Source organism: Pantherophis guttatus, chromosome 1 (genome assembly GCF_059756535.1).
Source record: "Pantherophis guttatus breed Tessera chromosome 1, ASM5975653v1, whole genome shotgun sequence".
Classification (NCBI taxonomy): Eukaryota; Metazoa; Chordata; class Lepidosauria; order Squamata; family Colubridae; genus Pantherophis; species Pantherophis guttatus.
The window spans coordinates 300,016,545-300,029,782 of record NC_142063.1 but is presented as its reverse complement, the minus strand read 5'-3'; the positions used below and the strand labels follow the sequence as shown (position 1 = coordinate 300,029,782).

The window sequence follows — 13,238 nt, the reverse complement described above, 5'->3', positions numbered from 1 at the left end:
CTGGTCCAAATGATCTTCAGCTGGGGAATTCTGGGAGTTGAAGTCCACCCAGTTCTGAGATTGAGAGACGCTGCTCTAAGATCCCGGTCTCTCCCGAACCCTAAACTCAGCGCACGGGCTAGACTGGCAAAAGCAGGCGAAGATGAAACGCCGCCATATAATAGCTGGAGGCAACCACTACATAGCCGGAAAGGGCCCGTTGCCAAAACAAGGGAAGGTTCGGAGTAGAGAGCATTCCACACAGCACGCTCAACAATCGCAGAGGAACCTCACCGAAGCGGCTCCTTTGCCAAAAAGGCACTGAAAACAACCTCTCTTCCCCCCACCCCCCACACAACACGACTCCTCCCCCCCCCTCCGGCTCGGCATCCCCCGCTCTTCCCGCCCCCCGCTGCTCCAGGACCCAATCGCTTTCCTCTTGCGACACCCACCCTCCCTCTTCTCACGTTGGGCCGTTCTGCTGTCAGTCGCTTCGCCTCCTGTAAAGCCGGCGGCTTTCTGTTGTCCCGCCTTCTATGGTAATACGGAGAGCTCGCGTTTCTCCATTGGCTGCGCGCTCCTGTCCGTCGTCCTCCTCTTTAACGGTTGTTCCAACCGCTTCCTTTCCCCCCTCCCCCCACCCTTGTTAATCCCCTCCCCTATTCCCGAGTTCTGGCGCTGCTTCTGGCCCCGCCTCCGCTCCAGACTCGGAACTCTTCTTGTCCTTGTTGCTCGAGCGTTTCCAGCAGGTTGCGCGCTGGTTCTGGAAGCGGGAGCTTTCGCCCTGCTCGCGGTTAAGCCGCGCTGCGCCGCCCCCCCCCCTCCGCCCCCCCCGAGCTCCAGGAAAGAGGAAGCGGCGTCTACCCGAGCAGGAAGAAAGCAGCGCGACGGGATGTTGGCCCGAGAGTCCGAGGGAGCTCCCGATGGGGGCTGAAGGGCTGCACCGCCCGGCCTCTCCGGGGCTTCTCCCCCGGCTCTTTGTTACGCTCCGGCTCTTCTTACCCTGCCAGGGCGACCTCTGAGACAGCTCCCCGCGCAGTCGACTCCGCGCGCGCCGCTGCTAAAAAGTTTGCTGCTCGCGGGCGGGCGGCGAAGGCGAGGCGGGTGCAACCGCGGGGCGGAGTAGAAACTTTCCTCGGGATTCTTGTTTGCTGCAGCTCGGCGGCTCCGTCCTGGGGAGCCTGCCTGGTGTCTCCCGACCCGTCTTTTGAAAACTTCGACAGGATCGGATTTGGAGCCTCCCTTTGCGGACAAGCCTCGGATTAACCAGCCTCCCGTCGAATCGGAAGCCCGTCCCTTCGGAGGCTCCTGCCGCCTCCCCCCGAGGAAATCCCTCCCCAAGTTTGGACCCCTTGTAGGAGCTTTTCGGGCACCGGCTCCAAAGCGTCTCTCCTTCCCTTCTTCCCCCCCACACCCTTGGGGGCCGGGGGAGATGTTCCCTTAAGGGGCGACCCAGCTCGACCCGCCGCTGCTTGGCTTTCAGTTTCCGGCGTGGAGTTTATGCTTCGAGGAAAAAACGGGCCCGCCTGTGTCTCCTGCGAGCCCCGCCATGTCGACGGCGATCACCGCCGCGGAAAAAGTGGATGGTTTCACCCGGAGGTCGGTGCGCAAGGCTCAGAAGCAGAAGCGGTCGCAGGGCTCGTCGCAGTTCCGCAGCCAGAGCAGCCAAGTGGAGCTTTTCCCGCTGCCCCAGCTCAAAGGTACATTTCCCCGGCTCCACGAGGCGTCGCGGCGCGCTTGGCCTGGGGCTACAGGTGCCGTGGTGGTGGGGAGGGTGGCTTTCCCGGGCCTTTCTCGAGTGGGCGTCCGCTTCCTGGCAGAGCCCCGTAGCCTCCTTTTGGCGCCTTCCCTGCCTTCCCTTCTTTTTCGCGTTCACGCTTGGAGAGAAGCAACTTCTCCACGCTCTTTCCCACCTTTTAATCTCCTTTCCTGTCAAGGAAAAAAAAAAGGGAGGGGGGGAGAAGAAACAGCCTTGCCTTTCAACATTTTGTCGGACGGCGCTCGCCTAAACATTTCATTATTTTTCTCTTGTGTCGAGAACCTTTGCACTTGATAGGATTAAGCGCTCGTTTGGCCCCGTCGAAAGTACCCGCGTTTTCACATTTCTTGGGTCGGTTATACAGGTAGATGCTGATAACAATTGGTTATTCGGGAGGGTTGGGGATAAAAGAGGAACTGGATAGATTTGGGCCTTATATAGAGAGCCAAGCCTGCAAAGTTTGTTCAGAGTTCAAGCTGTTCTTTTTTCTCCATTCTGTTTAAGAAATCGCGTGCTTACTGTTTTCTTCCTGATCTTGCTGGGCAGCTGCTTCTGTTTGCTTTAAAAAAAAAATCTAAAAAGCTTATTTGTCTTTAAAACTGGAGCACTATGCTAAATTTATTACCAGAATTCATGTTCAAATAATCTGTAAATTTCCTACAAGCTCTTATAATTGTTTATTATATATTTCTGCATATTTCTTTATTCTTCCTTCATGGTTTATATAGCTGGTGCATTGTAAGACAAAACATAGTTTTATACACTTGTAGGCCCAAATGTGAGATTTTAGTTCTAAATACCAACACATATTTTAATTGAAGTAATTTTAATAAAAGAAAGAAATGTGAATTGGATATTATGTACTAAAATAGATGCCATGTACTAATAGCATATTTTATACTGTACAGGTAGTCCTCAACTTACAACAGTTCATTCAAAGTTACAATGCCACTGAAAAAAGTTGTTTAAGACCATTTTTCACACTTACAACCATTGCAGCATCCTCATGGTTATGTGATCAAAATTCAGATGTTTGGCAACAGACTCATATTTATGACAGTTGCAGTGTCCCAGGGTCATGTGATCACCTTTTGCAACCTTTTGACAAGCAAAGTCAATGGGGAAGCCAGATTCATTTAACAACTGTGTAACAATGATGGCAAGAAAGTTGTTCATAAAATGAAGAAACACACATTTAAGAACTGTCTTACTTAGCAACATAAATGTTGGGCTCAGTTTTGGTTGTAAATCAAGGACTACCTGTAGTTCAGACTGAGCACTTAAATATTGAAATATCTCAAGTGCAAGCTTCACTCTTTAGACTTTAATATATAAAACTAATACAGATTCTGTTGCATTTCATGAATTGAAACATTGTTTTGAATAGTTTTATTGCTGTATTGTAATAGGTTATTTGCCATTATAATAACTTACATTTACTATTATGCATTTTATCTGAAGGCATATATAGAATCAAGGGGTCCTTGGTGTTCTCTGAGCTTAGTTGTTTACTTGCAGAGGTTTCATTACCCAAACTAGGTAACATCATCAGTGCCAGTATCTCCATTATTGATACATAGAATCATAATGTACGCATATACTGGCAGTTTGCGGGTTGTGCTAGATGATCTGCAGAATTGGCACAGTACTAAAACTGGAGTAGTTTTGATTTGGTAATCACTGTAAGAAGTTAGTAGGACATCAGTTTAAGTTTCATCAGCACTGGTGGTTTTACAAAATAGATTGTGTTTCCTAACGGGTAGTTGGAAACTTCCATTTATTGTAATATATTGTTTTTCCCTCCATGCATTAAGAAAGTGGCAATGGTAAAACATTTAAAATGTAGAGTTCATATTTTTGTAGTGTGGGGAAAGAGGGTGCCTTCAGGGTCAGTGTTGACTCCTGTCTGGATAAGTCACTGCAGTTTTCTTGATTTGAGAAGAGGTTTGTCATTGCTTCCTTCCTAGGGCTAATTGAGAGAGTGAGTACCCAAGGTCACCCAGTTGGCTTTGTGCCTAGGGGAGGACTAGAACTCATGGCCTTCTGATTTCTAGCTTGGTGCCTTTAACCATTACATCAAACTGCCTCTCCATTACTCTCTTTGTAGATTTTATTGTAATTATTACAGAATGTAACTCTTATTTAAATCCTGATAACATTATTGTGGTACATTTACAGTTTAATGTTATGTAATCTATTGAGATGCATGCACTTAAATAACTTTTTTGTTGTGTATTTTGGGAGCTGACTATCTTTTATATATTGGCTACTAATCAAAAAAGGAAACAAAAAATGATTGAAGAGTAGGCATAGAACACATGTAGCAATTGTACCCCACTGTAATTTGCTCACCTACCAGTAGATTAAACTAAATTAATATTTTTGATTGATTAAATATCTTTGGATTTATTCTGTTGGAAAGTTCCTAGTATTTTCCCAGTTTATATGATAGTTTACAATAACATATTTTTTTAATAACATTAACATGTCAACTATCAACATCCTTTAATAAATATCTAAAGTTAGGAAAGATGGTAGCATTGCAGACTGGCATGCTACGTTGGACAGTCATTCTGCAGGACAGATATTATTCATACAAGTGGCATAATTAAATCTCCACTTCAGTTTTCTCATTCTTCCTTTTCCTGAAGTCCCTTCAGTTCATAGAAATCCTTAGAAGGGATACTTATATCATTCTCAGTAAGCTTCTTTGAAAGGAGAAAGATGGTAGTGATGTTGATACAGTTTCTGCAAAATTGTTTCTTTCTAAAATTGTTTCTACAGACCTCAAAAGAGAGAGGTTAATGGTTTAAAACAGTAGCTGGAGATCACACCAAACCAACATTTGTTTTACCTGAGTATGTTCTCTCTATGTTGAGGAATCTATCTAGAACTTTTAGTTAACATATGGAATAATGGTACCATCGTTTTTGTCATTCGGATGCTTGTAAATTAGTTCTAATTGTTCGTTGCATATAATATGTTGTAAAGAAGTATCTTGTAAACATTAACTTGGTTTCTATTTAAAAAATAGAGCTGAAATGTAATATATGTTCTATTATAAATATTGATGATTTTATTGAATTGCATCTTTATAATGGTTTATAAATCATGCTAAAAGATAATAATTGGGATTGATAAAATATCAAGTTCTTCTCAAAGAATATTTTTTTCCATAGATGCAGGAAAGACATGCAGCTGAGCTTTTTTAACCTGTAGTTTCCTGTAACAAGTAACTTATAGTTTAAATATGGAAATAAATCTTGTTTGTGGCAAGAAGTCAGAATTTATGATGTATCTATTACATGTACCCCACCAGTCTTAGATAAGGTCTTCTACAAATATTTCATATTGTCTTTTTGCAGTCCTGAGAAAATAACAAAAATAAGGAAGTTTATGAAGTCTGCAGTTAGGTTTGATTTCCCCTACCTGGTGCTTTTCAGGTGTGTTGGAACTATAGTTCCAAAATTTTAAAGTTAGACTCTGCTGGCTAAGAGTAATTAGTAGTCCCAGCTTGATGTAGATTGACCTATGGAACAAGGTAAAGTATCAATTTATTATGTTTATACATAAATAGTGCATTGGCACAGGGTTTGGTAAAAATGGAGGAGATAGAATGGGGGTGCATGTTATGGATTTATTATAATGGAGGTGAGTGAGTTTCTAAATATGGCTTTGTAACCTTGAGTTTTGCTTGCATTATAAGTTGCTTTGTGGAAACATGGAACTGTTGTCAAGGCATATCCAGTACACCAAGTACAACTGGAATATCTGTGGAGATCTAAAAGTAGTGGCTCTGCTGCTTGGAATACAGCTCAGATATACCAAGTACTGTTGTTACATATGTAAATGGGATAGCCATGAAGAGAGTAGCATTACATTAAAAAAAAATGGCCATTCTGAAATAATTTGGTCCCAGGCCAGAAAATCATGGCACATAAACCACTTGATGATCTGACAGTTTTTGGGGGGTTTTTTGCCTCTGTTTCACATAAAACTCAGACTGATGAAAATTTTTATGAAAGCAATGAACAAGTGAAGGTTTTCATTATTTGAGACAGATGTTTCTAAGAATAACTGATGCCAAGATTAAGGAAGGCATTTTTGTTGGTCCGCAGATGAGATATGTCATCAATGACAAGTGCTTCGAAGATCTGTTAGTGGGGCCAGAAAAAATCACCTGGAAAGCATCCAAGGATGTCGTTGAGAATTTTCTTGGCAGAACATCAAACTACATGCAGCTATTTGACAAACCTTTTACAGCATGAAGGCCATGAAGTGCTACATGTCACTGAAGATTTATTTTCTGCATTCACACTGAAAATCTAGGTGCAGTCTATGACGAACATGGCTGTTCATGTTTCATCAGGATACTGTCACAAGAACAATAGTTTTATAGAAAAATAATGCAGGCATAAATATGGAATATGCATTTAGCTTGTATAATGGTAAAAAAAATAAGAGATTTTAAAATATGTAGGATGAATACTACTGTTTGTAGTAAAACATATTGTGCCATTCATCTTGACCAATTCTGCATTATATTATTGCTGTTTATTGGAAACCCATACTATACCATTTACTTGATTTGTGGTCATTTAGTGGTCATTCCTATATGTATTTATTTACAGTAGATTCATTTTATACCTCTGGTATGTAATCAGGACAGTGTAACTTGATGTAAGATGTGGCAATTCTTTTTGACAGAATGTTGTATACTAATTGAAATGATGACTAATGTTAGCCCTATCACAAATTTTATCTAGATGTTTGACTTGGCATATTTTCATGAAGTTACAGTAACAAAACAGTCAGAAAATCACTCCTTGCTTGTGATTTTGGCTAGCTGCCAAATGCCAGTTTTGTTTTCCTTAAGCATCTAAATCCATTTGAAGTAGATCAGTTGTTCTTGCCTTAATGAGAGCCTCCCTAAGGAAATGGGATAATTTTACCATGTAAAGCCCAAGCCTTTCCTGACAATTTTTGATCAAATAAATTGCACAAAGTCAATGTCATATAGCAGAGTTAGTTTGGAGATATTGTATTGCTAAAGGAATTGCCTTCCCTAGTAGATCTTTTAACTTTCATGTAGTGGCCTTACATAACCCTTCTCTCTCTCAATTTATAAATGTATTCAAATTTGTCTTTAAGAAAGCAGATGCAATGGTCAAAATCCTAACAGATAAATAATCCCAAGAGAGATAGAACATCTTGGAAAATATGGTACTGAAAGCACAAGCACAAATAAACAATTAACAAAAAAGGAAAAATAGAAAGAAAAGACTTAAGAGGTCTATGTGGATGAATAAAAAGCTGAAAACTAAAAAGAAATTTGTAGAAAATTGCAGTTAGGGACTAACAGTTAAGGTGGGGCGATACAGACTGGTAATTTGAAACAGCAGGAATAGAGGAAGGAGATTAAAGTTAAAATGAGATGCGTCTGGTGAGGAATCCAAAATAGAATAACAATTTTGGGAAAAGTAGATCCAAAATAAAAGTAAAGTCAACTAGGATTTTCCTGTTATGCAGGAAAAATGGGAAGTAATAATAGGAAATAGGAACTGTTTAATACTCTCTTTGGATTGGTCTTCTCTCAAAGAGAGCGAGAGAGCCACTTTTAATATTCCTCACACAAACAGGAGGAGGAACACAGCTCAGAGAAAAGGATTCTAGGAATTCTCTCTGCCACCTTAAATAAACATATGTGCTCAAGGCCATATGAAATATATTCCAGGCTGTTGAGGGAGCCAGTGGAAGTGTTCTCAGAATTATCATCTAAAACCTTTGAAAACTCCTGGAGAATTGATAAATTTTTGGAGGAATGAAGCAAAAGAAATTAAGTTCCAATATTTAAAGGAGGAGGAGGAGGATCTGGAATACTACAGACCAAGGGTTAACATCTGTATTTTGAAAAATACTTGAATGGATTGTCAAGTCCATGTCTGTTAGGAAAAGAATGAATACTAGGAGTCACTTGATTATTAGGAGTCATCATTGATTTTTTAAAAATAAATCATATCATACTGGTACTAGCTTTATTTTTCTTATGACAGAGTGAATGGTTTCATAGACCAAGGGAGTGCTGTAAGTGTACTATATCATTTAACAAAGTCTCTCAACATATCAATATTTTTATGAAAGTTCCCTGGTTTTATATACTGTATGTTGTCTACTCATAGACAGCAAACAATTTTTAATAAATAATACCAAGCTTGCAAATGGCAGCATATAGGGATGAGAAGCAAAAGCTTGATTGTACTTCATGCTTGTTAAATGGCACTCTCTTATACTTCAGAAAGTAGATTCAGAACTCAGTATTATGAAGAATTTTCTTAACAGCAGTTAAGCCATGGCACAGTCTGCTTTGAACAATACATTAGTATGTGTCCCTTGCTGGAAATGGAGATGGTTTAGTACAGTGGTTCTCAACCTTTCTAATGCCCGACCCTTTAATACAGTTCCTCATGTGGTGACCCCCAACCAGGGGTGGGTTCTAAATTTTTTTACTACCGGTTCTGTGGGCGTGGCTTATTTTGTGGGTGTGGCTTGGAGGTCATGTAACTGTGTGGGTGTGGCTAGCTGGTCATGTGACTGGGTGGCCATGGCTATGTGTATAGGGCAGTGGTTGTCAATCTTTCTAATGCCGCGACCCTTTAATACAGTTCCTCATGTTGTGGTGACCCCCAACCAGGGACGGGTTATAAATTTTTTTTTACTACCGGTTCTATGGGTGTGGCTTATTTTGTGGGCGTGGCTTGGAGATCATGTGACTGGGTGGGCGTGGCTAGCTGGTCATGTGACCGGGTGGCCATGGCTATGTATATAGGGACTACTCAGAGGGCTGAAAAAAGTCATTTCTGACAGGTCCTCACACTTTTGATTGGTCCTCACACTTATGACCATCCTCACATTTATGCCTGTGCAGCATTCTTAACAACCATGTCACTCATTTCACAACTGCTTCTCTTCAACATGGTGATAAGATAGGGCAAAAAACAAAATGTGAGGACAGTCATAAATTCGAGGACTGGTCAAAGGTGCGAGGACCAGTCAAAAATAACTTTTTCAGCCCTCTGAGTAGTCCATATGCATAAAAGGATACAGCAATAGAGAGGGATGAAGGAAGGGAAGAGAAATTAGAGTAGGAGTGAGGGTAAGAGAGGGAGGAAGAGAGGAGGAGAAGGAGAAAGGAAGAGGAAGTAGGGAGAAGAAGAAGAGGGGGAAAGAGAAAGTAAGAAGGAAAGAAAAGAGAGAGGTGGTAGGTTTGAGGAGAAAGATTGCTGTACAATAAAAAAGATGAAAAGGAAGAAAGCCAACCCCAAACAAATATAAAGATATTAAGATAAAGAATGAATTGTTAAACTTTAAAGAATAAAAGAGAACAAATAGCAATAAAGAGCAATAATTAGAAACACACATACAAACATACAACATATTTTCTTTGAACAGAGTATTTCGCCGGTTCACAAATTTAAACAGTTGTAGGAGATTAGCACCTACCCCTTTCCTAGAAGAATGAAATATTTTGGGAAATATTAAAAAGGCAGAATATTATATTTCCCTGGATGAGAAATGGAGAAGCATATTTTACAGACAAAGCAGCTCCCACCTTCCTGCCCCCCACCCTTTGTTAATGGGCCAGAGGCAGAAAGTCAATCCTTTGTCAAAGGACATTTGCAACACAATAGCAACAGAAACTAACACAATGGGCCCCATCTAGCAACCGAAACTCACTACAGGTGACCTGGGAAGCATGTGACCTGGGAAGCACATGTGACCATTAGCCAGCAAGGCTAGCTAAGACCTCCACCCCCTGGGAGTCTAACAACCAATCAGGATACTCTTTCGGGGCCCCAAGAAATGCAAAGCCAGAGAGAGCATAAAAACCTGAGGATTTACTGTATCTGCCCCTTTTCTGTTCAGGAACTAAAGCCATGTGATCCTGTCCACCATTAAACCATCTTTCCAAGCAGTCTCCATGTTTCCAGTGTCTTTTTCCCCACTTGGAGCAGAACCCAGAAGGATATTTCTTCCAACACAGTGTTTAGTCACTTCAATTAAATTTACAATTTCTATATTTCCTTTTTACCATATTTATTCCTCATCTATTTAAAAAAAAAACCAATATTACTCTTCATCCTCATCTCTAATCTTAATCAAATTCAATTTTTCCCTTCTATTCTATATTATACCCCTTCACATTGTCATCTATTTTTATATCCATCCTCACGTTGGTTAATTATGTAATTATGTAATACAGTTGTTTAATACAAATTCAACATTTTAATATAAATCAATTAGTTATATAACTATCTTTTTTGTATATTAATATGAACATGAATATTCCAATTATTTCCATATAATCCAATTTCTTACAAATCAATTAATTATATTTGCCAATAATAATAAACCAAATAATTTCTCCCATATATTCCTCCAAACCACAACTTAACCATTTCTGCTTTCAACACAATATACAATTAATAGTATCTCAATTATTACAATTCCCTAGTTAAATAGAGCTTTTTTTCTTTTGTGTTTTAAAATCTTGAACCTCCTCTTTTGCTCTAAATTTCCCATTGTTTGCAGTTTTGCACCTACCTTTTTTGGTGAGGAAAAAGAAAAAGAAATCTCTCTGCCTCATTTTGTCATGTTGCAGCAAAGAGACCCCGCTTTACTTTCAATTTTGCTTTTTCAGCATAGCTAGGGGAAAAAAAATCTGCTCCAGGAATTTACCTCTTTGCAGCTAGCTAGCAACAGAGCCCTCCGCAAAACAGCTGAGAGTCTGGAGGCTGATCAAATCAACTTATGGTAATTAACCTATGCTGAAGCTGAAAGGGGCTGTTTTTTCTATTTTGCAGGCACCGGTCTATTCATTTGTTTTCTTTTAACACTGATTAGCTGTAGGGCGGCTCTTTGAAACCCCGCGGCAAGAATTTAAAGTTTTTTCCCCTCTAGCCATCAGCTGGGACTCCGGAGGCAGCAATAGATTGGGAGTGGGCGGGGTAAGCGACCGGCGACCGGCGATCCAACAGAGGCAGAGGGTGAGGGTGAGTGAAGGCGTGGGGGGGGCGAGAGAGGGCTTTGGCAACTCCTGTGAAATGGCCGTTCGACCTCCAAAGGGGTCACGACCCCCAGGTTGAGAACCGCTGGTTTAGTAGATCCCTACGCTCACCATGTAAAAGTGTGGACTAGATGTTTTATCATATTCTTCTTGACTCATTTATCATACAAAAAATAGTCTGATTTGAATGCTTGAAGAAAAAAATCTGAAAACATAACAATGGACACTGCTTGATGTATCATATATCACTGTACATTGCCTTACAGAACTATGAATGGCTCTTATTTTCTGGGGCCCCATTCTGCCAAATTTGTGAATGCCTCCTATGAAATAATGGATGATATTACCTAAGTTGGTAATTAAATGATTTTTTCTAAAGAATTAATAAAAACAGTTTTTGGAAGGTTGACCTATACTTTTGAGTCAATATTTATAGAACTTCACTGTAAACTGCAGTGATTTCAATAGAGCCTACTTACTTTTCAGGAAAAGATTTCAACAGGAATCATCTCTCTAGATTTAATCAGGATCTATCATAATTCAGGAACAAGATACTTGTTTCATAAGTATTAAAAGTAGAATACAAATTAGGTGCATTTTGCTGTGCAAGTTTACTTTTTAGTGAACTTTTAGTTTACTTTTGATGTGGCATCCTTCTGGGCCGACTTTGGGAATGGGAGGCACTGTGCTCTGGTAGTTCACCTTGTTCCTCTTTGGTGCTGATGGAAGGGAAGAGATTGTACCCCAACACCTCACATGTTGGGTGACCCAGACTTTTCCTTTGTTGTTTAACATCTACATGCACTTGCTGAGTGAGGTTATCCATCACTTTGGGGCTCAGTATCATCATTATACCGGTAATACCCAGCTTTGTGTTTCAATCCTGGGCTGTGCAAATGAAGTTTTGAGTTACCCAATTTCTGGTGCTGTTTTGTCTGTATAGGTAGAACAGATTTTAGTTCAATCCTGACAAGACTGAATGGCTGTGGCTGTTTGGTAGCCCTCCACTTCACAACCATTTTAATTGTAGGTGATTGGTGGGGTTGCACTTCCTTCAAGACTAGGGCTTAAATTTTAAAGCACTATGAGCCAGTGTATAAATGCTATTGCTTTTGCTACTGCCCTTCATGACAAAAAACTCAGTTATCTAAAGCAGGGGTCCCCACTCCCCAGGCCACAGACCGGTATTGGTTCATGGCTGTTAGGAGCCAGACTGCACAGCTGGAGATGAGTGGCAGGTGAGTGAGCGAAGCTTCATCTACATTTGCAGTTGCTCCCCACTGCTAGTATCAATGCCTCAGCTCCACCTCAGATCATTAGGCATTAGATTCTCATAGAAGTGTGAACCCTACTGTAAACTGCACATGCAAGGGATCTAGGTTGTGGACTCTCCTCCTCCTCCTCCCATCCTCCATGGAAAAAATGGCTTCCACAAAAGCGGTCCCCGGTGTCAAAAAGGTTGGGAACTATTGACTGTTTTTCTCCATTGTTTCTGCCCACCTGGTAATTGGGTAGAGTTGGTGCTCACCAGGTCCTTTCGGTTAAATGTTGTCACCTTATGCAGCTTGGCAAGTATGTCTTTTCTGTTGTGGCTCCGCCCTCTGAGTTCATCCTGGAGTATGGTGTCTTCTATCCTGAGGTTCCTCATTGCTTTTAAAACCTAGCTTTGGTGCCAGGTCTGGGGTTAATATGTTCAGGGGACAGGTAGTTGTACTTGGTTTTAATGGTTACTCTAGTAATATAGACTATTTTATTTTGTTTATGAATTACATTTGGTAAACTATCCATGTGTGTCTATATAAAATTAAATAATAATAATCACTACACATAAACATTGAAAATCATTGATACCAAACTCTTATTCTATTTAAATTTGTGGTCATTGAAAAGTCCAAAAAAATAGCATAATTTCTCAGCGGAACATCTGCAATTGAATAAATTGATAAGAACAACTGATTTTAAAGTCACACTCTTTTAAAAAGCATTCATTGCCTTTAGGAATGCAGCTTCCATTGTGGCATCGGCAGGGTAGGCAAGGATCCAAATGATGAAGAATGTGTAACAATCTCATGCAAATGCCATGTTGTGTCAGAGGTTATGATGCAAGTACAGAAAGTGGCATTTGTGTGATGATACCTATGTTACTATGTTGGGATTGTGTTTTGCGGGAGACACCACTGATTTTGAAATCACAGTATAAACTCAGATGTTTATTTTTATTTGTAAAAGAGGTGATACAAATGAAAAAAACCCTATGCTTTATAATATAGGAACCAGAAGAATGATAAAATATTTTAAAGTTTGCCTGAGATTATTAGGACTATTTCTTCTAGTTTAAAATTTGGACATCCACATATGGGAAAAGTGTTCTCTCTTTTCTCTGCTATCAAGGTAGATACCTCATTTGCATTCACACCATTTTTAAACCACAGAAGA

At 40.4% G+C, this 13,238-nt stretch overlaps 1 protein-coding gene across 6 annotated transcripts in view; it reads left to right on the top strand.

Moving 5' to 3' along the window:
* Nucleotides 1-17: 17 nt before the first annotated feature.
* Nucleotides 18-13,238, top strand: part of PPP2R5A (protein phosphatase 2 regulatory subunit B'alpha) — a 73,661-nt gene continuing 60,440 nt past the window's right edge. For all 6 annotated transcript variants that reach the window (XM_034427779.3, XM_034427780.3, XM_087883192.1 and 3 more), the window contains exon 1: nucleotides 18-1,679. In XM_034427779.3, the coding sequence (XP_034283670.1) occupies nucleotides 1,529-1,679 (151 nt within the window). In that variant the 5' untranslated portion in view covers nucleotides 18-1,528. The remainder of the gene's footprint in view (nucleotides 1,680-13,238) is intronic.